The sequence below is a fragment of the Thunnus thynnus genome, chromosome 22 (genome assembly GCF_963924715.1).
Source record: "Thunnus thynnus chromosome 22, fThuThy2.1, whole genome shotgun sequence".
Classification (NCBI taxonomy): Eukaryota; Metazoa; Chordata; class Actinopteri; order Scombriformes; family Scombridae; genus Thunnus; species Thunnus thynnus.
This window is the reverse complement of record NC_089538.1, coordinates 6,621,434-6,647,329: the sequence shown is the minus strand read 5'-3', so window position 1 is coordinate 6,647,329 and position 25,896 is coordinate 6,621,434. Positions and strand designations below refer to the sequence as shown.

The window sequence follows — 25,896 nt, the reverse complement described above, 5'->3', positions numbered from 1 at the left end:
AGAGAGAGAGATATTTGATTTTTAAAAAGTACTTTATTCTATCAATCTTTCAACAAGCCATTTGAATACAATTACAAATACATTTAAAATACACCCATCTTCAAAACACAAATAAATAAAAATACTCAAAAATAAATCACATCACATCAACTCCACAGAAAAAGTAAGTTGGTTTTCATTTACACAACACAACACCATAAGCCCAGGTCATGCTGAACTGATCCTTCATTTCTTTGTAATAATTAAACTCAATCATTATTCTGGCTTTCACCATCCTAGTAAACAGTAATTTTACATCAGTGTCCACCGAGTCATCAATCTTTCTGTTTACATAAATAGCCATCTTAATTTATCTCAAGAGTTGACATTTGTGTTTTGCAGACTTTTTGTATTGAAAACCTGAACATTTGCGTGGAGAAAACCTCCCCTACCAACATGTACAGTGGTACCAGATGCATGCACTCCAAGTAACAGTGGAACACAGTTTCTTTGCAAGGACAAAAGGGACATTTATCACTTACACCTTGATTAATAAGAGAAATAAAAGCATTGACTGCTACAATCCAACGCAAAACTCTCCACTGTGAGTCAGCTACCTTTTTTGTTAATGGTGGCTTATAAAAACCCCTTCAAGCTGGTTTCACATCACATCCCAAGTGTAGTTGATCTCGCCAAGGTGTCTCAACCTGATTGTCAAGTGTACTTTTATTTAGAGACTTAACCATCATTTCATACAAATCTTTACCTTTTAAATCTTCCACGTTTAAAGAAGTACGACTTTTCTCGTCTAAAAAAGAACCAGCACAGTAATCAAAACTGGGATGAATACCTAAACAAGTAAAAAGGATCATCTATATGAGGCACAAACCATTACTGCACTCATTCAACAGGAGGCATTCATGTCCAGTCAAACAGCGTTTCCAGTGTTCAAGCAGCTTGCTGATGATCTTCACAGATCTCACTCCCAGGCCAGCTGCTACAACAGCTGCATTATCCAATTCAGGTCCAGCAATGTTCACTACAGATCCAAAGGTTAGAATCCCTGCTCTGCAGAACACTTCTGCAACTGCTGATCCTGCCCAGCAGGGGGTATCCAAACATCCTCCATTCAACACAGGCTCCCACAACAACCAGTATAAAGAGTCACATTATTCTCTCCTTCACCAACGTTTTCCACTCTGTGAAAAGTTCACGGTAGAAAATTGGCAAAGTCTGGAACTTCAGAGTCCTTAAATCCATCATGAACAGTGAGTCATGCAGTACCAGACCATGAAAATGTTGCAGAACTATGTGTGCCAGTGGTCTGCACACCAGGTCTTTAGGGCCAAACAGCAGTCTCTGACTAAATTGAAGGTGGAAAGCAGCACATCTGCTGGCCAAATATATAAGTCCTTGTCCTCTAACTTCCTTTGGAAGAAAAAGAACAGCCTGAGGAATCCAATGCAATTTATCCCAAAAGAAATAAAAAAAACAGCTTGAATTCTTAAAGGAAAATTGAAGGAGGATCCACACAAACTAATCTGTGCCATAATGAGAAGGACATTAGATGGTTAATTACCACTGTCCTCCCTCTGTAAGACATGCTTGGCAAGAGCCATTTCCAGCCGGCCTCCTATTTTTTCTAAAGCATTTTTTCAGTTCTTTTCTAACACAGATTCTTCACCTAGAAGCACTCACACTTTATTAAAAAGACTTATGGAGAAAATTGAAAAAAGCCCAGGAAGCTATTGACTGACTAGCATTCCCAGGTGGTTAATGTTGGTGGTTAGCTCGCCAGCTATAGTAGTTCACTGACTACCCCTGCAAGTATGCATTTTGATGTGCCACTCTCTGGTGTGACCAGGCCTCTACCCTCGACTTCATTACTGATCTCTCCACATTATCTCCATGATTATTCATTCCCTGATTGCCTTCCACCTCCATTTATCTCCCCTACCGGTTCCCCCATACCCCTAATTTGCTTGTTCAGTGTTTCTCACTTGTTTGTTCCCTCCCCTCCCTGCCTTTTCTCTGCGCTGTTTGTGGCCTCCTCTCAGCTGGGGATCTACTGGGAACTCCTTTTGAGATGCACGGAGGCACCGGCCGCTTAATAGGGAACACCTCTGCTCATATGGCCAACCTAGGAGAGGAGGGAGGGAGGGAGAGAGGGAGGGAGGGAGGGAGGAATGAGAAGGAGAGGAGGTGATGATGCAGGAAGGGAGGCATGAGGATGAAATGAGAAAGGAAGGGCAGGGGAACGGGGAAGGGAGGATGTAGGACGTCAGGGAGGAGGAAGGATTTCATATCCACCTAAAAATGCTGCAGCTACATCCAGAGCCAACACGATAGCCTTGCTGCATTTTGACAAGAGCTGTCCCAATGAGATGTGAGGGTAAAGCCCCGTTCTGCATTCTGATCAGTACTAACAATCTATAAACACACACACACACACACAAGGTCACAAACACACAATGAGACAGAGATGCAGAAGCACACATGTAGGTGTATTGGTTGATAAATTTAATGTGATAATTTACAGGATTCAAAGCACATAATGTATGGAGACAATATAGGTACACAAGTTTTTACTTCAAATTATTCCAATAAGTGAAGTTGGACTTTATGAACCTCCTGCTGTGGCATTTTGCTGCCTTGTCTTACAGAACCAGTTAATTGGGATGGATGGTCTTTGGTGATATAGAGCGTTACCACATCCATCATCACACTGACGCTCTATAACAGCGAACAGTTACTTTCTCTGTGGAGACTGGCAGAGAGAAAGTATGTGTATGAGAGAGAGAGTGTATGGGGATAGTCTCTTCAGGATATGTAGTTCAGAGCTGTTGTGAAGAGTAGGTCACAAGATCTATGCACTGAATCTTTTCATTTTCAATTAGGTCATGAAAAGCATTGTTCAGCACTTACTGATAACAGGCAACCAGCATTATCTTAGCTAAAGAGAGGTGATGTGTTTTAATTGTTTTATTGCATATCCTGTTCATCCTTTTGTATCCCGATTCATACATTATCAACAAATATATAAATTCATCCTTTTAATGCAACCATTGTAGTCATGTTTCACCAATTTGCGTCATTGTGCTATCTAGTACACCAGTGGTTCCCAACCTTTTTTTTGGTGTGTTGTACCCCTGCACAGCCCTGTCAGATGAACTCCAGCACCTCTTCATCGACACTTCCTGTCATTTTCTAAATATACTCACTTGAATTGATTTTAAACTGGATGTTGTTACAATGTTTTTTTCATACATTTGAACGGTCAATATTTTGGTTGTTTCGGTCAGCTTTGCAACCATACTAAGCCTACCTCTTAGAGTATCAGAAGGTAAATATTTTGACTGTGTATTTATTACTTTTAGCCTATGATTTCAACCATTTATCCATCACTTTTAGCTATTTTAACCTCAAGTACTTTTAGTTCACCACAAATGTTTTACTAGTTTTTCACCATTTATGTAGCACTGTCAAGCTAACGATTGTGTGTCATGCATCACTCACATTCTTCTTTATGTATACATGTCATCGTAGAACATAAGATACAAACAAAACAGCGGCCCGCTTATCAAAACAATGCTTCATAGCACCACAAGTGGTCAAAAACTACACTGGGCACCTTTTTACCTGTGTTGTAGTCGAATCCTACAGGATGGAACAAATCATTTAGCTGAACCTAAATGAAATGTTAGTATTTTATCATGTAAAACTCATAATTAAGAGCTGTAAGACTAAAACAGTGGCCCCTGTAAGAACAAGAAATAGGAGTTGCATTAAGTTTTATCAATCACAAAACGCCCAAAGTTGGCTGCTTGTCTCATAAAATTACTAATCATTTGGCTTCAAAGCAGCTTCCTCGGCAAAAATGCAAGTGACCTGCCGTTAGTTATTATTCTGTCATAATGCTAAAGTATTAGCATGCAGCATCAGAGCTACTTCCACTGAGTCATGAATAATCATCTCATCTACAGTACCCACAAGTGCTGATCTGGACTATGCAGGTTAACAACAGCCACATATAATAGTATATAAGTGAATACAAAATAAACAAACAGTATATAAAAGTCCTCCTACATATTGTACACACACACACACACACACATTTGTGTGCCCTCACACGCACACACAGACACACCTGACAGGTGGCAAACTGGCAATTAGTCAGTTCCCTCAACAAAGCCTTCAACAAAGTCTTCTTACAGTATGACCTGAGAGGACCGCACACACACACACACACACACACACTCCTCTCCTCTGACCTTCCTCACCCGTCCATCGAATCAGAAAGCGCTTGTCTCTTTTTCTTCGAGTCAGCACTCTCGTTTCCTTTCCTACGCTCTCCTTCCTTTCTCTTTTCTCTCTCAGTGTCTTTCTCCCCCTCTCCCACCCAACCCCTCCTCCCCTCATCACACACACACACACACACACAAACACAAGCGCACCATCCTCTTCTGACGTGACAGCAAAAGCGTGCAGACACACGTGGCCCCGAGGAAGGAGATAGGAGGAAATGTGAAGGATGAAAGAGGAAAGAGAGAGAGAAAAAGAAAGGTAGAGAGATGGGGGGGAAAGGTAGCGTAGAGGTAAGGCAGGTTATCTCTGGTTCCCTTTGGAAAATCCCCAAATGCACAGTGAGGGTCTGGCAGTCAAGGTGAGAAGCAGAGGACATCCCTCCCTCCCTCTCTGCTTCTTTCCCCTTGTGCACCCGCCTGCACCCTCTCCAGCTGTTCTCATTACAGTGTGTGTGTGTGTGCGTGCCTGTTTTTTTTTTTGTCTCCGCTAATTTGTCTTCATGTGTGTTGAAGTCAAAGGGTGATCTCATGCGTATGTATTGTTTATTTGATCTTTTGTGCAGTCGGATATCATGATCACACACGTGTTTAGATGTATGTTTGGATTATTTGTTCCCTTTTTGCATGTGTGTTTCTTTCACACACACACACACACACACACACACACACACACACACACACAGATGCCTTTTGGCGTACATGTGCCTCTGTGTGTGTGTGTGTGTGTTTTCTGGACGCTGTGTGCGTATCAGTCCTGGTCGAGCTCCAGCGCTCCTCAGGGCGTCCCTGTAAATGCCAGAATGTTGGCACAGATGAGGACCCCTCTCCGCCCGAACTGCTAAAAACTTCTTTCGCCTCTTCGCCGGACAGCAACTCACATGGTTCAGAAGAGCACCGAAAGGCCAAGAGGTGGAAATCAGACAAAGAAAGACAGCAGAAAAGACCTTTAAAGCCAGCAGTTAGGTTGTTGTAAGGCCAGTTTGATTCATGGTGACGTGTGAGTCCTGTCAGATTCAAGAATAACTGCTCCCTGAGGAGAAATGTGCCATTTTGTCGACTCTGTGAGTCCAGTGTTGAATATGTGTGGTTTTGTTTTTGTCACTAACATCATACATTGTGTTTTAACATTTTGAGCTTGAGTTTCATCATGTGGTGCTCTTTCTTCGGTGTGTTCATGCTGACTAACTAGATCGTCTCTTGTCTTGTTTAATCAACCAACCAACGCTCTCAGTTTCAAAGTTCATTCTGGATTTCTTAGAATCAAGAGCTGACAAAACAATCTCACCTGTTCTGGAGCTCCTCGATCGTACCATATAATCTTCATCATCTGATGGAGTTTGCTCAGTTGTCATCGAATTGTAGGTGTTCATTTTTTTTAAAACACTTTGAGGACTTCTTGTCCATGTTAGCTTAAAAGTTTAAGTCCCCCTCCACATGATTTATGACATCACAACTAGTTTAGAAGCCAATCCAATGTTCAACTTACACAATGTAGGAACTTGAAGCCTCAAGGCCACAAACACTGAGAATGGACTTTTCAGTGAAGTAGGAGACATCTTCTGTCCAGCAGTTCTGCACTTTTGAAATTAAAAATATTTGCATATTCATAGACTCCAGATTTTTTTCAGTTTAAGAATGTCTAACATAATTAAACGTTTTTTATGGTAAAATCACATCGGACACAAACAGTTATTCGAAGACTATTTTTATGTTGGTCAACATATCTGGAGGGGGTCCTTAAGGCTCAAGGTTCATTCTTGACCTGGGAAACACTAGTTGACGAAACAAGCTCAGCTCATACCTGTTCTGCAGCTTTCAATCATACCCGCACTGCAACTATTGATATTTCCTGGAATAGGACAGAACACCAAATGTAAAAGTTCTTATAAATGTTTAATAAATACCTTTTATCTGACTCCTGTCCATGAAATCCCATCTAGAACACATTACAACACAAAGCATTTGAATGTAAGATGTGTTCTCGTCTCTGTAGAAATATCTTGAAATGTCAACGACCTGAAAAGGAAAACTATGAACTCATCTGGTATGAAATAATTTGACTAAAAAGATAACAGCCCTCTATGACTCTCAAATTCACTGACATGTCATTTAATACAGAGACTAACACACACAACAACTAATTTACAGGTATAATTGTTTTCTGCTGCTGGTAAAGAAGAAGACTCTTAATATTTTATATTTCTGTTGTTGTAAACAAACCCCATTAAAAAAAAAAAAACCCCACAATGTCTCCCAGCATGTTTGTGGCTCTCAGCCCCAAATAAACAGTCTACTTGTTGGGGATTATTTTCAGCTCCAGGGTTAGTGTGCTGGTGAGTATTTCCGGCACCAACATGATGTGGGATTGACTCACAACAAACTACAGTGCCCATGTTCATAATAACAAAGGATGCTAGTAGGATCAAGTCATTGGTGAATTGTTGGAAAATAAGAGCAGTGTGAACACTGCCAGCCTTATTTTTTAAACACAGGTTTGTTTAAACACAGCTGCAGATAGGTCAAACTCTAAATCAACTCAATTACAGTATTTGTATCTGTCAGTATAGGGTCCAAAATATGCATTGGGCCCTTAAAATGAGCACCCTACAGCACTACAGCAGACTCACACACAGCTGCAGTGAAGATGACCTATCCCTTTTTCATACTGAAGCATCTTTGTCAGTGAAAATCTCCTAAAAGCACTGCTTACCAGTTGTAGTACAGGTCAACCAGAAACATATTGCTTTGAAAACTACTTGCTGCTGCTGCCGCTATGGGACTTGACAAAGTTGCTCCGAATGTCAAAGGTTGTTTTTCACTTAATGGTTGCAGATGTTGACGTGTTTTTACCACTCGAACAGGCCAGTTTATCCACCAGAGAATACAACGCTGGCTCAGACATGAACAGTTCTTACTGTGTCAGTCGCCGTGAGAGTTCTTCTTCTTCCTCGTTTTCCTGAAACGTTGAGTGACGGTTTATGCGGCGCTGATGATAATACAGCAGATACTCGCGGTGCTACATGTTGTCCACGCATAAATTAATAAATGATAATTACTCCTATCTTCACACAATTATCATGCCAGCTCCTGCGATAGCTTCCTCAGCTGTTTGTCCTCAATTAAAGTTGTTTTTCTGCTCGTTTGCTCAGACAATCATCAGCTCCGCTAGTAAACAAGCTTTCATAAGGCTAACCTTGCTCTGAGTGCTTTTAGTGCTGATTCTTATCCTTCTGACAAGAGTTGCTTCTGCAGGTAAATATTTAATCATTCACTGTACAGGGACAAAAAAAACGCCCACTTAATTTCACTCTCAGGTTTATCCTCAGCCAAAATCCCCGTATTCCCACGGCTTCATGTTCTAATACAAAACTGTAGCTCAGAGCTTCATTAACCAGTGATTTATCACAAAGTAACACACTCAGCTGACACTGATAATTACTTATATTAGATCTTCTGATGTTCTGAAGTCGTTGCTATGATAGTGATCTCTTTACATATAATTACATCATCTGATCCACAAAATCTCTTCTTGGGGCTATTAAAGCGAATTCGTCGCGCCGTGTCACAAACTCGGAACAACTCGTGTCTCCAGTATCACTCAGGAAAGTACTTTTTATACGAGAGAAAACAGCTCTCAATTCATGATCAATCCAATATTCTTTTATAACCCGAGGCACCCTCTTTAACTTTTTTTTCCCCCTCTACTAGATATTTTTATGACAGTTTCTTTTTTTATTGGATAATGAAGCGGAGAGATAGGAGGGACAGGACAGAGAGAAGGAGGCTGAAGATGTGCTCTGACAGACAGTCAGTTGACAGACTAGAAGTTGACCTTTTGGCCTTTGTCGTCACGCGTCTCATCAGCACGTGAGCGAGTGAGCACGTTCGCCCTCACAAAGATGATTTAGGTAAAATGAAAATGCTTCATGTGAGACCAAATTCATTAAAGCTGTGCCAATCAATATGAATATATCAAAAGTGGATCAGAATTCACAGTTCTACTAAACTCTATTGAGCTCTTTTGTTTTGGCCTGTAATTTTTTGGTGGTTTTGGTGCTTTGGTGCTTCCACTGAAGGCTGAATCACAGCAACATCTCTGTTAAAACATCCTTAACTGCACTGAATAAACGACATTCACTCATTCTAAGTCATTAATCATTTTCTCTGCATGCATTGTTGTCATGATGTTCTTACATCGTTGTCAAGTTTCATAATATTCATTGTCAGAAAACTGGCAGAAATCCATTCAACATGCCTAATGAGTGCATTAAAAGCACTGAATATAGATGAAATGTTATACATATAGACAGCTCTGACGTCAAAATGTATAATACACAACGATAATTCCTAATATTTTCCAATATTTTCACAATTTCAATACATTTTGGCTCAATATTTTGAATGGCTAAACACTTCTGTAGTTGCCTGCATTGCCATGAGGTTTGGTTTCATAAGACTGTACACTGTTTGTGTGTGTGTGTGTGTGTGTGTGTGTGTGTGTGTGTTAGGGTGGGGAGTATTTTAAGAGACAAAAAAATTAAAATATGAATTACCATAAAAGTGTTTGCTGTTATCACTGGAAGATGGCTTTTGCCTCTGCTAAGCTGAGCCAAACTCATCTGTGCAGCTCTGACCAGCCTCATGCATGCATAAGTAACCATATTGCTGATACTGTGCTGGAAGGCACAAATAGAGCTCATACTGTACTGACCTACCAAAGCCCATTTTGGTTGAATTAGGCCATCCAACCTCCCAGTGTGCATTTGGACCTGTTACAGCTGTGACAGGAAAGCCAGTATTGATCATCAGCAGCGGTAGCAGCAACAGCAGCAGCAGCTGACACATGAAACTGCAAGTATAATCTACTGAAAGCTATAAAAACGTAACACATGTATCTCCCTTGTCATGTACAGTACAAACACACACACATGCGTGAGCCCTCTCGTACTGTACGTCCTCCCTATCGACGGTGTGAAGTACATTTGTCCTCTGGGACACAGTCGATAAGTGTCTGCGACTTAAAGCCCCGGGATTAACCTGTGGTTGCCTGATCGCGCCTTGTAAATCGTTTTAAGTTCTTCATGCTCGGTTGCGTCGCCGCGCCGCGCGTCCAATCAAAGGCTAATCCGGGGTTTTTTTTCTGGACTAATGCCTATTGACTTTTCACAGAGGTCTTACATAGAATCAATTCCCCAGCTGAGTGCATGGGACGCTCAACGGTTAATGGCAGCTGCGCGAAGAGATCTGAATAACGTCTTTAGGTGTCAACGGGATGGAAATGAGACAAGGGTGTGTGTGTGTGTCATGACTTGAGAATGCTGTACTTCCTCTGAGTCTTCATCTGGCATGTCGTCTTTGTCATGTCATGACATCTTCTCTCCTCTTTTGCCTCCTTTCATCTTGTCCCCGTCTTTTCCCTCTCTTCGGTTCCATCCCTCTCTCTTCTGTCTGTGGGGAGTGAGTGATGAAGGAGGGACCCGATCCATCCGTCACTGTTGATGGCACGAGTGTGTATGTATGTATGTTTGTGTGTGTGTGTGTGTGTGTGTGCATGCATGTCATCTGGCGCCGGGTGGCCTCCCACTGATGTAAGAGGGATCCGTCATGTCTCTCTGTCACAACAGCAGACACGCATGAGTGGATGTACACACTCTCACACACACACACCTAAACACACACACACACAGTCCTCTTGTCTCCTCTAAAACCCTCTACGTGTAACACAAGTCTTTTCAGTGTCAAATGCTCATGGATACATTTTATTGATCCTGACTTGATCTGATTAGTAAGTGTCTGAGTTTGTTTTTCTGTGATGCTGCTGTCTCTTTTATTTCTCTCTCTCTCTGCACGACCATATTATTGATTTCTCTTTCTTTTTCTGATCCGTTCTGGTTATTTTCATGTTACACTGCTGAGATTTATGAGATATGTGCCACGGCCAAATGAAAACTATTTTAAATCAGGATCTAAATATCTTTCTGAAATCAGTCCAAAATATGATTTGAAGCCGCTAATAGGCTGTGGTGATGTTTATATCTGCTCCTATAATTCAACATGATGGGATGTTTCAGCCAATATGTGCTGAAAATATCCAGAACAACATGGAGCTTGGTGCATAAAAAGCAGCACAGAAAAAAAAAACAAAAAAAACCCCTTGTTGTGGATTTGTGGCTGTTCTAAGACTCAAGTGTTTTTTCAGCATGCTAAAAAGAAGCCCGCTGGGGAGAGCTGAGTATTATGGAGTGGCAAACAGACACAAGTTAATTTTGGAGAATCAACAGCAGCAGCAGCAGCAGCAGTAGGAGCAGTGACAGGAGACTCAGGTTGCCTGTGTGTTTGGAGCAGCCCCTGCTGTACACAAGAGGAAGTGCAGCAGTGATGTTACAGTCCGGTTTGTTTTTCAGATGAGGGAAATAAGGTTTATCGGACTGAGGTGACACACAGCTCAACCCCTCTCCTCTGTGTGTGTTGAGGAGGAGGAGATGAAATCAGCCCCAAGTCTTTCAAAGTGAACGTTCTGCAGACAGATGTGCGTCTTGTGTAAATAAACCACTGCTTAATAGTGTTTTATCCTACAAAGCAACATTGCTGATGGCATCCTGAGAGTGTGTGAGCTGACTTCTAGCTAAGACAAAAGTGACAAAGGCCTTATTCAACTGAAATGAATGTGATATCTATTATATTGTATTTGTAAAGGAATCAGAATGTGTTTTGTTCTTCAATTATTTACCAGATGAAATAAAAATGTAGCATTATGAAAAACTTACATCATATTTAGACTATTCCTCTGACAAACACAAATAATTAGCTGCTCCCTATATGTCTTGCATAAGTCATGGAATCATGCATGGATGTGCAGTGTGCCGCTATGCAAAAAAAAGAACCAACCACCATGCCAAGCATCACACAGAATTAAATGACATGAAAAATTAAAGATGTGTTTTGCAAGGGGAAGATCATAAATTAATGATTCTCCGAAAACAGGACTGATTTCTGCTGGTTTGTTGCTTGTTTGCTTGCGATGTTACTGACTGGAGGTCATGTTTTACCAGCCCTCAGCATGTAACATTTAGATATGAAATGCGATACACAGGAAGACATCGTCAGCCCTCTTGTGCATGATCACTCTGAGAGCTACAAGTGTCCTAAGTTCTTGCTCGGATCTTAAAACAATACTCACACGCACATATGTACATTAAAAGGGTGCAAAGTTTAGCTGAAGCTCAGATGAAGCTTCTGCAGTCTGAGTATGACAAATCAGTTAGTATTAAATTCACTCTATTTGCTTCTACAGACAATGAGAAACATGTTGCGATTGTTAGGACTTTCTGTTCAGTCGCTGTCACATCGTCTTAGATGAGATGACAGATGAGGAAACAGCTCGGCTCAGAAATAACATTAAACATCAGATGGAACCATCAGGAGTTTGAGTGGAGGCTTTGACACCCTGATGGGGTACAAATGCTGGTAAGAAAAGTTCAGTCTGAAGCTTAATTTGATGGATTAGAAAATCTGTATTGTGTATGAACACATATGATTTTGTAGATTTAAAGAGAAACTGCAAAAACACAAAAAAAGAGAACAGAAGGAATTGCAGCTGTAACTGGTATTGATGGAGTATTGTGTTCGAGTATGAGTGAGTGTCAGTATAAGATGATTATATTTCCTGTGACAGTGAAAAAGAAGCTGTTCAAAATGAGAACACAGAAAGTTGAAATATTTGGCTTTTTGAGTAATTTCATAGTGTTATCTTCTGTTTTTGCAAAGTTACAGCTGATCTTTAACATCATTTAGGGCCAAAAATATGACTTCTTTTTTTTCCTGGACAATAGTTTTTGACTTTTTGTTTTTACCACTGCAATTGAAATAAACCTCAGATTATGTTTTCTTTCCAAAACTGATATGGTAGTTTTGTTAAATAAAGGATAATCCCATTTTTTTTCAATGTTAACATCTCTTAAGAGCAGGATCAACTTTGTGTCTCTGACCTTTTGTCCTGTCAGTGTGATATTTTTGTAAAAATAGTCTTGATTTCACTTGACGAGTGAAATCCCACTTTGCTCATTGATAAAAACCCAGCCTCTATCTTGCCAGCGGTGGTCTCCCAGCATGATAATGACTAATCGAAACGACCTCCTTTGCACAAAGGCTGCTCATGGATCGGTAATGATACAGCCTCAGCGTAGCACACGCTCATTTACCAAAAATCCACACTCACACTTCTCACGCGTTACTCATACGGCCAGACTCAGTTTAATTCACATAATTAATCGATTCATGAACTTGAGCGTGTCTGTCTGGGGGGTGTGTGTGTGCTGATGATCAGGCAGAGCTGGATACAGTACAAAGCAGGCTTTAATCCTGTAAAGTTCCCCCCCCCCCAGATCCACACACACACCCACACACACCCACACACACACACTCTCCAGAGAGAAGGAGACTCAACACACTAGCAGTGCAAACACAGTTAATGATAGCAATCTGATTACACTTTCCAAGAGGCTCCAGACCTTTGGATTTCACTCTGTGCTATTAGAGCTAAGTTAATGGCTAGGCGAGAAAATGAATAGTTGCCTAAGTGAATGGATGTGTAATTAAAGAATGGGCGATACAGTCAGTGTAATTAGCTTGTTTATGTGTGGTACAATGGATATAGGCAGGCTGCATCCGTACGCCTGCGGTGGCAGACATGCAGAGAGAGAAGAGATGGAAAGCAGGAGGAGGAGGAGGAGGAGAGCGGGTGAGAGAGATAGAGAAAGAGAGAGAGAGCAAAGTCCTTATTCAGGCCTTTTCTGCTCACCCGTCACATCAAGGCTCCAAATCAATCCTGCAAATTGGTTTGTTCCTCGACAAGGTTACCAAATGACGGAGGGATGGAGGGAATGAAGTGAAGAAGGAGAGGCGGAATATGAGATAGAGAGGGGAATATGTGAGAGCTGTAACGAGAGAGAGATAGAGGAAGGAGGGCGGGGGGGGGGGATGTCCCGGTGTTGACGTATTGTCTAATGCGGAGCTATGCACGGTCTGTGTGTGTGTGTGTGTGTGTGTGTGTGTGTGTGTGTGTGAAGTGAAGGCCGACAGCGGGGTCGTTAAACTATGGAGGGGGGTGAAGGATCCGGTTGATTGTTGTTCGTTACAGGTAAACCGAACTGGTTGAATTATGGCATCCTGGCTCAGGAAGCACTTTGTCCGTGTGGCAAATAGGTGTGTGTACATGTTGGAATGAGTTTGTCGGTGCGTGCGCGTGTGTGTTACAGACGCTCCTGTAACCCTGTCACGATGAAATGTGGGGCCCACCCCCCCCCCCCCATTCCCAGCTGAGCCAGAGGAATCAGGGAGTAAATATATAAATAATAGAACAAATAAAAAATGGCAGACTGTCCAAATGTGTTATTCTATTCCTCTCACCTGATCTGTGTGTATGTGTGTGTCTCTTTCAGGAACACTTCACGCCGGAGTGTAAGTTTAAGGAGTGTGTGTTTGAGAACTACTACGTCACCTACTCGTCCATCCTGTACAGACAGACCCAGTCGGGGAGGGCCTGGTACATCGGCATCAACCGGGACGGACAGGTCATGAAGGGGAACCGTGTCAAGAAGACAAAGGGAGCCGCGCACTTCCTGCCCAAACTCATTGAAGGTACTACAGAGTATTATATTGTTCATACTGTTCCAGAGGCAGAGGCTAGTAAGTGTTATCCAGCAAGAGTTGTCCAGTTTTGATGGAATGACAACTTTCATTTCAGAAAGCTCCAGAACAGCTACAAGTGGATCTTGTGGTAGTTTGTTTTGTCAACTACCGTTTCAAAAGTCAAGAATGACACATAATTAAAATATGAAATTATAGTGTAATATTACGTCAGAGAGGGATTTTCTTGTTCCCTATTAAAGATTACGCCTCACAGTTTTTACAGTATTTTACTAGATCAGCCTTTACTGTAGTTTTTACAAAGGATAGAAGAAGTCATGCAGCTGAGGGACTACAACCTACAACCTAAACTGAGGATCGCACCTTATTCATACGATCATATCATCACATCATATTACTGTAGGTTTCTTAGTTACTTTCTTCTTTTCTTGAAGTGTCGTGAACAAATCTAATATAAGTGTATCCACACTGGATGATAGCTTCCAAACTTTAATTTTACCTGACCATGCAATGTTTTGACTTTAATTAAAGCTGCATTCATTGATTTTTTTTGGTCACTTGAGGGCAGCAGAACACTGTAAACATAACAGTAACATATTATCAGCATATAAAGTTGATATTGTGAACAAGTTAGCAAACCGTTGCCTACTTACACATCCAGCAGATGCTAAAGTGCTTTCTAGAGTGGAGCAAAACTGCAATTTGATCAGTACAAGTGACCACTTTATATTACGACATAGTCTTTTGATCTATGGTGAACATAAAAATATTGATTAGTGCAGCTTTAAAATAAAAAGCCAGTGTTTGGATGGTCTCTGGTTTTTTTTCTGCATTATTTTTTCTATTTACTGACATTTTTTAACAAGGTCATATTCACATTGTTAAAGTTACTATGTGTATAATTTGTACATTTCTGACTTTGGCGACTTCAGTTGGCAGTATCAAAAAAAGACACAATGACTGACAGAAATACAGCATAAACAGCTGAGAGCAACATCTAGACTTCATCAATTTCTATCTTGTGCCATAAAAATAATTTTTAAGACACTCCATAATTCACTCACATAAAAGTCCACACCCAGAGACTTTAAATACTCTTGGAAATTTATTTTGTTTATTCATGGGGAAATAAAAAAGGATAATAAAAAAAGAGGACATTTTCAAAGTGAACCAAAGCAGCAGGGGAGCTAATTGTCTCAAGTGAAGTTCTGCTTTCATATCCTCATCAATCAAACATACAGTTTGTCTCTCAGCCATCGTCATCCAGCCATATAACTCTTTTGCAACCTTCTCCTTCCCCAGTGGCCATGTACAGGGAGCCCTCTCTACACGACGTTGCTGAGCAGAGTCCGCCCAGGAAAACGCCCAAGACCTCCAGTGACTCGCCCGTGCTCCAGAACGGCAAGAAAGACCCTCAATCCAAAACCAAAACCTCCTCCTCCTAGCGCCTAGAGACACGGGGGGTAGGGGGAGGGGTGGAGGCCACGGGGCACTGGGCACCAGCGGACACCTGAGCAGGGGTTTGCGCGAGGACTCTGACTACCACAATGCACTGGTGTAAAGCTGAGCGGAGCGACAGATCTCAAAAGAAACGCACTCGTTGCTTCAAAAGGATTTCACTTTGTCCATCCCTCGATGCCGGCCAATGGGAAGGAAGCCCCTTTTACCTTCACAGCCCCCCCCCCGCCCCGCCCCATCCACACCAGCCCGCCACCTTCTCATTTAACGGCCTCTGTGATTATCAGAGCCTCGGATATAAAAGCAATAACTCCGTGAAGAGGTGAACAGTCGCCTAGCATCGTATAGCATGTCAGCGTGTTTAACCAGCTGGAAGGAAACCCCACACGCCTTCTAGCCATAATCAGCGGCACCTTTCCAGTCAACCAAATATCCGAGCAAAGTCTTCCTGGTTTTACCACAACGGGTGCAACGGTCGAATACGTCCCTCTGCAGCAGCACATATGTTACAAATGGGTTGAGTTTTTATTTCCCCCCAGAGGGTTCCACGCTAATGTTAGCCTGACATAGAGCTACGCTAATGCAAGGCTGTCACAGAGACCCTTGCAGACTTTTTGTTCTGCAGCCATCTGCTCGGTCCACGTCTTCTGTGTGTGTCAGCGACTTTGTGAGACGGCCTGGATACTTGTCAGCCTCGTGTATGTGTGTGTGTGTGTATGTGTGTGTGTTCCCTTCTTCTTCTCCATTCACCTTTGGCGCGATTTGATTAGTTTGTGACATGGACTCAATTTTCCACTCGGCGGCACAAGAAAACCCCTCCCCGTCCTCTCTGGCTCTGTTAATGGAGTCTGGGGCTGATCAGAATCTTTCGACCCTTAAACGAGGGGCCAAGAGCTCCCTCGGCACACCGCATAACTACACACACACACACACACACACACATATAGAATCGTTATTACACTGACATTTACACACACGTGCTGAGGTGTGTGTACCGTGTGCATACATTTCAGCACCCTGATATCCACGAGCGACGAAATGATCTCACGACTTAACACACTGACATGCATTTACACACTCACAAACACACACACACACACACACACACAGGCTGATTGAGTGTGTGTATGTGTTTGCAGGTTCTGGGTTATGATGAGGATATCATCAGTGAGATGGAGCCTGAGTGTGTAGCTTGTGATTGCAGTGCGATAGCTTTTTTCACTGTGGCTGGCAATGCATTGCACAAACCCACAAACGTTATTTATGGACCTTTCTTTTACTCAATGTGGTATTCTTGACTAAAAAATAAAGACAAAAATGTGTTTTTATTCAATCACTGCATCCAAAATGTGCTAAGTACGTGTATGATTTTGTGCAAATGATAACACTTCCTCCAGACTCCATGCTACCCCATTGCTGTCCAGAAGTATTCTGCATACTGTATTCCCATTTTAAGCCTTTCATGTAATTTTTAAAAGGGCACTCCACTGATTTTAGCAAGAAAGTGCATTCAGTAGTCAAGGGGAGCACTACACATAAGTACTACACAAGTCTGAGAAATTTCCTCAAGTGACATCACTTGAGTAATCTCAATTTGGGATTGAAGTTATTAAAGTGTAACAGGAGGTAAAGTTCTGCACGGGCCTAAAACTTACCCATTCTCACGTTTTTTAAAGCCCCTGAAAAGTATTTCTCTTTGAATATTCATGACTAAATAAGAAGCAATCAAAAATTTAAAAACATCTTTATGTATTTAGGTCAGATTCTTATTCAAGTGTTGCAAAATCCTGATTGGTGCATGGATTTATGTGACAAAACTATTTTCCAAATGAGTCCAGTAAGAACAAAAAAGACATGCAGATATTTCTCATGTGAAATAAACAAAACTGTTCGAAGTTTGGCACAAAATGATGTTTTCATTTAGGATCATATCATTCATAGCAAGAAGCTGATTGAAAAAAGAAAGTTTCAGGGCCTTTAAGATCCGACCCAACTGAACTGGTGCAGCAAAATACAAAACCCAGACCTGACCCAAATCCTGAAGCTATGTTTCTGCTATTATTTGTGATTATTTTGTCTGTCACTGACTGTTAGCTTGTAAGACTGATGCAACATATTAGCTACAATACTGTATGTCTCTCTTTCTCTCTCCTCACTGCACACTGCATATTTACTTGCAACACATGACATTCATAGACACAGATGGTCGGCACAGTCAAAGAGAGAAAGTGAGAAATTTCTTAATATAAAATCATGAAACTCATAACTGGACCCAAGCTTTAGTCAACAAACTGGGTCAACTGGGTCTGTTAGCAGAACTAAGACGTGGGTTTGTACCAAAAGAATAAGTTCAAATAAAAGCCACAGAGGAATTATTCTGGGAAGTGTTTTTAAGAACTTAACCTATACTAAGGATTAAAATCAAGATATCTTAGCCTCTACTGCTTTGATTTTTTTACCATTCTTTTTTCAAATCTGCCTCTTGAAAGTCCTCCAACTTTATAAAAGTACAATACTAAATCACTGGAGTGCCCTTCTAAGTCCTTATTTACCTGTGGTTCAGTCAACTTTATTCCCAGCATGTGTAACATTTTACATGTTTACATGAATTATTACTTTCTTTATATAATGCCACATAATTTGGTTAATTTGCTTATAAAAGTGTTGTTGGATTACAATACAGTAAATCTCTCATGGAGACTTTGATTATGATGCAAAGGAATTCAAGCCGTTTCTATTTGTTTTGTATTCACATGTGTTGTCCTCTAAGAGTTCAGAGGTTATGAACAGTGTTGTTAGAAGCAAAGACAACAAGCCAAAGTCACGTAGAAACGATGAAGTCATGAAAGCAGTGAAACATATTGAGGATGATTTTAGAGCTGAAAGGATAGTTCTTTCAGCAACGACTCTTCTCATAAAAAAATGACCAGCTGTTTTAATATTTACAGTATTTCACTCCTCGTTCAGGAGACATTTTCTCGCGTTCCCATTTTGTTGTTTCCATCAACACGAAAAGCAATCATTTTTCATATCATACTTTCTTGGTACAGTATGCCAGGCAGGGTAATTGTTTCTGCCTAATGTTTATGTATTGCGGGAAGGGAGGGAGTCCTGTGTGTTCAGGAGGTAGAGGCGAGGCTAGATTGATGATCAGGGCTCAGAGAGAGGGATGCACCAAAGAAAGGAAACAGAGGAGGGGATTTTTAGGAGGAAACTAAAGAAAAAAAGTAGTGGTGATGAGCTGAACAAAGAGAGTTTTAAGAGGGAATGATAGTAATGTGGACAGCGTTCCCTGAACACGCACATTTACACACACTTCTCCTTCTATGCATAATCCTCTTCTCCCCTGTAAACCATGGTTGTAAATAATAATAGTCGATAACCCGCGCAGAATAGAGGCGAGCTGTAGAGCAAAATAATCTGCTACCTGAGCGATAAAGCAAAGTTTTACCTCTGCTTTCCTGAGGAGAGACCGAGACTCTGAGGACGGATTGAAGGACAGAGTGGTGAAGTGATGGCTTAAAGGAAAGGAAAAGATATAGTTTAAGAGGCAAAGACTGGGAAATGAAAGGAAGGATGAAAAGGAGGAAGAGAGAGGATTATTTATTTTTATTATTATTCCCAGTATTTTTAGATTTATTCCACACAAGCTACTGTTAAAACATCACTTTAAGGAGAAAAGACCTTAATTAAATTGTTAAATAGACCTTTAGGTTGATGTGTTTGACCAGTCACCCCCTATGGATCGCTAAATCCAGAACACACTGTTTAACTATTATTCGCAAAGTAATTACACAAATGTTTAATTAAACAGGGCTCCTGCTAGAACAGAATTAAGACTGTAGATACTGTAGATAGACAGATACTGTTAGATGGGAGGAGAGGAGGATAACTGTGAAAGATTTATGAACTGAGAAAACAAACATAGCCATGACTTCTGTGACTATATTTTAAGGGCTGGGAAATCTATGTTGCAATATTTTCTTATGTATGTGGCATGTTTGTTGTTTTCAGATGTTAAATGGAAAGATGGAGAGTTGTTAAGGAGTGTTAAGGGCTAAAATTGTAGTTCAAGGTATCGCTTTAACGTGGACTATGGAAAAGATGAAACAAAGTAGGTCTGCTTTAAAGGGGCGCTCCACCGATTTTACACATGAAGTTCAGTTCCCTGCATTTGGAGTGGAACCTGTGAAAAGAGATGTATAATGTCTTCTGTGGCTCTGGGGGGAGAAAGATGCTATAAAGCTGCATTATGGGAAATGTAGGATCCAGTGTTTAGGGGGTGTGACTTATATTACAAATTAAAAGTCAGGATATCTCAGCCTGTGCTTCTTTGATTTTGACCATTCTTTTTTGTTTATGTTTCTCTCAAGCCCCCCGACCTTATTTAAGTCCAATACTAAATCGCTGGAGTGCCCCTTTAATTTAGTGACAGTTCAGATTAGAGTAATAGACAATAAGCAAGCATAGAAAACCCTCGAAATTAATGCAATATTATTTTCTGTTGATGCATATGCCTGTACAGATGCAAAAAAAAAAAATAGCACATGAGGTGACATCTCTAGATTTTGTTGTTGTAATGTTTATAGGGCTACAATCATCTCATTTCCTGCCTCGTACTGTGTTAAAGTGGCTTTAAAGCAACGAGAGCCAAAATTTTACTAAATTAAGCCACCAGGAGTTCTTTTCCCTTCTAGAGATCCAGGCAGGCAGTCAGTCAGTCAACACTGACATTTAGTGAGCGATGATTTCACATCTCAGTTTACTATTGAGATATTCATACTGCATACTGTGTGTGTGTCAGTCATCAGTATCTCACGTTTCCACTGGAATATGCAGGAAAATGAGCTTTTAATACCAGTTTGCAGACTGTTATTTGAATCGTCATCCTCACTGATTTATGTTAGCGCCCATAATATTATGAGTAATCTGGCAAATGTTCTGCTATTTTTTCAGCCACACCTGTACTGTAATTACTGTATTTTTACCAGAAGCTGTTAACAGATATTATCTTTTGTAATCAGATGAATCCTTATAGATGTTATTCTTGGGGTTTTTTCCTAACAACATGTGTGGGTTAAGCAAGTGGGAGTGAAGAATTTAAAAGAGGAAGCGTGGAAACGTGGATCCCACTCTGTTATTGATTTCACTTTTACGGTTGCAGGGAGGTAGAATTGCAAAATCATTTATAGCGTGCGGAAAGTTTGCATGTTCGCATGAGTGTGAGTGTGTGTGTGTGTCTCGCTGACCCATGTGTGTGTGTTTTGCTGTGTTTTTTCTTTTTTTTTTCTCTTTGCTGTAAGTCCTTTGTGAAGTCTGAAATCAGCTCCTCTGTTCCAGCCTGTCTGCTCTCCGGCCTTCAGGCTTCACTTCAAACGATTCTGTGTGAATTACAGGATGTAAAGATTGCCATTTATCTGGGCGGCCGTCTATCTGAGCACATGTTTGATTAGTGAACCCCCCCCCCCCCCCCCCCCCCCCCCCCCTTACCCCATGGCTGAATTTACTGCTTTTAAATCCCTGATAAACGTCTCTGGATTCAGCTCTAAATGTTAAATATTGGCCCTTTGGAGTGCTTAGCATTGCCATTTCTTTAGAGTATATGAAAAAAGACGGGAGAGGTGTGACTGTATATGTGTGTGTGTGTGTGTATGGATATAGAAAGGGGTTAAATTATGTATATCTGATTCAGCTGCACATTTCACACATCACACACACACACACTTCTCTCCCTGGGGACTCCCTTCCCTCCCATTTCTCCCTAGTCAGGGCCCTCCCTGCTTACTGAGCGAATTACAACTGCAGAGAGGGTCATCCAGGGTTGTGAAGGACTCAGAGAGAGAGAGAGAGAGAGAGAGAGAGAGAGAGAGGCATGTGTCACATACTGTAGTGTAGCTAACTCGTGCCCTCACAGACTCGCTTTGAAGCTTCACTTCCTCTCTCCGATCCCTTTTGCAAACACAACTTCCCTTTAACCTGGAGGCAGTATGTATGCGTGTGTGTGTGTGTGTGTGTGTGTATATATAGTACGTGTGTGCATACAGTGTATGTGCTGGTATATGTGTGTGTTTTCTAGCTCTTACTCATCGGCTTTGGTCTTTGTGTGTAATTGTTGTGCAACTGTGAATTATCTCTGTATGTGCATTATGTGTATACAAGAAGAGAGGGAGTGAAGTACAGGGAGAGAGGAAGGAGAGAGGAAAATAGAGGATAAATCAGAGGCCAAATCAATGAGCACGGAGTCCTTGGGCAGAAAGCAATAAACTCCATTAACAAGGTGCAGCCACATTATCTGGGAGGGTGTGAAAAAAGGATTAATATTGATATAGAAACCAACTGCGTGTTTTATTAGAGTTTTTATTTTTCTAACACTTTGCCCTTTTTGTGAGCCGGGTTTGCTGTTTAAGTGTGTATGTGCGTGTGTGTGTGTGTGTGTGTGCATTACTTTGAGGTGGAGTCCCTTCACCACATCTGCAATGCAGCAGAAAACACAAAAAAGAGAGGGAGAGGAAGAGAGAGGCTCACGTGCTCCCACAGAAGAGTGACGCCGTCCTCGGACGGGTTTTCCTTCTTTCTTTCTTTCTTTTTTTTTTTTTAGCTGCTTAATAAAAATGTGTTTTTATATTGGAAGCTAGCGCCCCAAGTATCTAATGTTACATCCTGTTTAGTATTAACCAACAGATTAACTTCCTGTGTAGAAATCAGGCTGTGTTTTTTTTTAAAGGCACACCCACAATCCCTGGACACATCTGCATTGCACACACACACACAGCACCCTGCACCAAGCCAACGCAGATGTGGCTAAATGGGGTGACCTTTATAAACAGATCATGTACTGTAGGGACTTCACCTCTCACAAGCTAATGCACCACCAATGTTTTAGTGGTGACTTTACACTGTAACCTATGCTGATATGTGTTTATTTACACTTTTTTTTTCAAGTGTATTTTGCTTTTTAAAAATATGGATTGTGTTTTGGGTATTTCTCAGTGGAATTAATGTGACTTGTTAATGAAATATGAGGAAATCTGTGGCCCTGAGTATCGGTATCCATTGTAACGCCCTTTATGAATCACTGTTGGTCTGTTCATGTGTGTTTGTTGATTTGATGTGTTTATTTTGCTGTTTAAATGCATATCTGCGTCTATAATTCTCATATTGTGGGATATGGAACAATAGCTCAATCTACAAAGAGAGGAAAACTAAATATGCCAAGACTGAAGGGTCTCAGTCTGTTTAACCCCTTCCTCCTGATCCCCCAGAATCCTCCGGCACTCACCTGTCAATCACAAACCGACTGACCGACCTCCGACCTTTGACCTCTTAACGGGATTTTAATTGTCTCACCGGCAGCATGTGGACTGCTCATTCATTGTCTGTCTCTCCCTCAATCACACACTCAAACATCACACACGCTAACACACCTACTTTTGTGTGTGTGAGTCTGTGATCGATCCTTGAAGGATTTTTTTTTTTTTTTTTTTTGGCCTTTTTATTTTATTTTTTTTTAGCTCTTCTTTGTACTGCATGGACGATCCAAGTTATTGTGACAAAGTCTTCCAGAAAAGATTTTAAGGAAATTACCATAATCTTTACTTCTTGTCTTCCAAATGCAAAAAGAGTGCTTCAGTCTTCCAGCTATCAAAGCCACAATGACACTATTTTTGTATTCAAATGGGGCAAAAAATATATCTATATATAAATATATATAAATATATCCATGCAAATGTGGTTGGGGTGCAATAACTCCCCCTGTTGCTGGCACGGTGGAATAACACAACTACTATACACCACCCAAAGCTGATCACCAGACCCATGGTTACCTGGAGAGAGGAGCTGTGGAGGACTACAGAGAGCCGTGGGTTTGCGGTTTGAAACTCCTGGGTTGAGGCGAGAATCACAGACGGGCGGGACTACAAGCATGCATGCGCCAATCATTTACTGGACACCTTCAAAGAAACAGTCTTTACCCAATATTTACTCTTTAACCCCTTTAACCCCTTAATCCCCATCCTCAACACTCTATAATCCCAAACTCTTGTCTCTGCATTTGCAATATGATCTGTATTTATTTCTATAATAACTTACACAAAGTCAAGGGAGACGTATTATTGGATATAATTGAATAAAACAAACTAATATATTTGTATGATTGTAATGCTGGTGTCCTGAGTGCTTTCTTCAGTGTTTTGATGTCATTTTTCTATCTAGATTTTTACATTCAAAATTGAGCCTGTTAGAAAACTTATATCTTACAGTATCTGGTGCTGACCCAAGCAAATATGATATATTTATACTATATATCCAAAAGTCAACATACTGTCGTGTACTTGTCTGTGTCTGTTCTCCATGGTTTGGGCTAGTTTGGTTCAATTGGTCAGGACCAAGGAAAAAAATTATCCGTTTTTGCCTTTCAGTTCATTTCACGCTCACTTTAGTTACAAATGAACCACTACTATCATAAAATCCACTGGCTGGTCTTCTTTGCTTTCTCACCGCTAATAGGGTGCACCAAACAGGCAAATGCACCAGAGCTGCTTTCATATGATGACCATAGTTTTGTCAAGGTGGGGTGGTACGCTTTCTTTGTACGCTTCATAAAGAAGAGCGAGACACAGTAATCGTTCAAATGAGGATAACGGTTTTTGGAAGGCATTTGTCACATTTGTTGTGACAAAGTAGTTATGTAAAGAATGGAAAACAAAGTCAAAATGCTGCCAACTTTCTCACCTCCGCAAACCTGACCCGTCGCTGTGTGGATTTTTCAGAAATTGTCGGATACAACCCTTCAGACTTTGGAAAGGTGTCAGAGTCTAATGGGTGTGTTTGAGGTGTCTAATGTTTTTTGCTTGACCACAAAGTTTTTGGCTTTATAGTGTACTTTGATTACTTTCAGTTGAAGTTCGTACAGAAAATTCCAGTTGAAGACTTTTGAAAACTTTTTGACAAGATAAGATCAAGTTTATCTCTGTGAGGTAATTAGGAAAATAAATAGAAAGTGATTACACTGATGCATTTTCAATATTATTAAAGTAAGAAAGGGATCTTTGACACCATCTTGGAATAAAACAAAATGATCACCAAAGTGTGTTTACAGCAACAGCATAACTTTTTTTTTTAATGTAATCTGGTTACTATGATCCTGTTACATGTCATCTGTTACTTGTTACCCGTGAAAATAACAATCATGACAAAACATTAAATCCAATTTAAGTTAACTACTTACTTTTGAATTAAATTGTGATCTATTATGGTTGCTCTGGGAGAGATTCCTGAATTTGAGTCGCTGCCAACAGGAGCTTTATTCACTCCCTCCTGACCACCAATTTAATGTGTGACTTGACACTGGCTGCTAGCTGTTAATAGTTAGCTTCTATGGTAATTAAATTGGCGGCAGACCAAATGGCAGTGACAGTGGATCATAAATTACAGTGGCGTGAATGGCCGATGAATGTGTGTGAGAGCAGAATGGCATGAAGAGATGAGTAAAGGGATATAGGGAGGATATAGATGTTTTACTGCAGGGACCTTCAGAAAATACAGCAGTGGTGGCAGTTACAGGGTCTGATCAACTTAGTGTTATACTGTGGGTATAATGGCTGCTGTATCACCTCTATATGTCCAGTAATTTGTTGACGCTAATATAGCCAGGTATTTTTTATGATTAAAGCAACTCCTACATCAGAACCGCAACAGACAAAACAACAGATTACACATTGTGTGAAATACCTTTTTTTTTTTAAAAAAACTGCTAGACAATCCCCAGCTATGTTCTAAGAAAAAACTGCTGCTAAGTTCCAGCCAATTTATAGAAAAACTGGAAAGTTACGACACTTGTGTATTTATAAAGGTGAGATGCCACCTTATATGCTGTAAAAGCATTTAATGTACTTCTACTGTATGTGGCATTCAATTGGTCGATTTCTTCCATAAAATATGAAAAATGTGGATACATGTCTCCATTTTACTGTACAAATCAGTTGACTGGAATGACATGTTTTGTATGATGGGGGTATGCTCGTAGTTTGTACTATGTGTCGTTGGACCACATCTAAAATAAGAAGTGTTAGAAGCATCTGTGCAGCTACACTCAAAGACAGTCTCTACTTGAAGTCAGTCATGGTGTTGCACTCGGTTGTACACATGAAAAGTGACAGAAGTAATTGCGTGAAGAATGAAAGATGAAAACTTGAAAGAGAAGTTCAAACCCTGTTTACTTTCATGCCTCTGCACACCTGGCACATTGCTGCATGAAGTCAGTGTGCTTGTCGGATTGTTGGTCTTGGAAAGTTACACAAAGTCAGCCAGTGTTTCAGACGCTATTTGATGACCCCTCAAGCACTTCAGTTGAAGCATATTAATCCCTTGATGTTCGGAGGCAGAGTGGGGTAGAGATCAAGTGGTGGTTAAAATAAGGATTTAGCTAAAGGGGATGAACCAAAGATTGAATGAGGTTCAATGATAGGTGTAGAACGGAAGGTGTTGCGGCAACCATGTCTTCATGAAG

The 25,896-nt window shown here is 40.8% G+C and overlaps 1 protein-coding gene across 2 annotated transcripts in view; it reads left to right on the top strand.

Moving 5' to 3' along the window:
* The window catches only part of fgf11a (fibroblast growth factor 11a), a 91,620-nt gene extending 68,073 nt beyond the window's left edge, over window positions 1-23,547 (top strand). For both annotated transcript variants that reach the window (XM_067580953.1, XM_067580954.1), the window contains 2 exons: window positions 13,724-13,922; window positions 15,234-23,547. In XM_067580953.1, coding sequence (XP_067437054.1) covers window positions 13,724-13,922; window positions 15,234-15,376 — 342 coding nt within the window. In that variant the 3' untranslated portion in view covers window positions 15,377-23,547. The remainder of the gene's footprint in view (window positions 1-13,723; window positions 13,923-15,233) is intronic.
* Window positions 23,548-25,896: the final 2,349 nt, after the last annotated feature.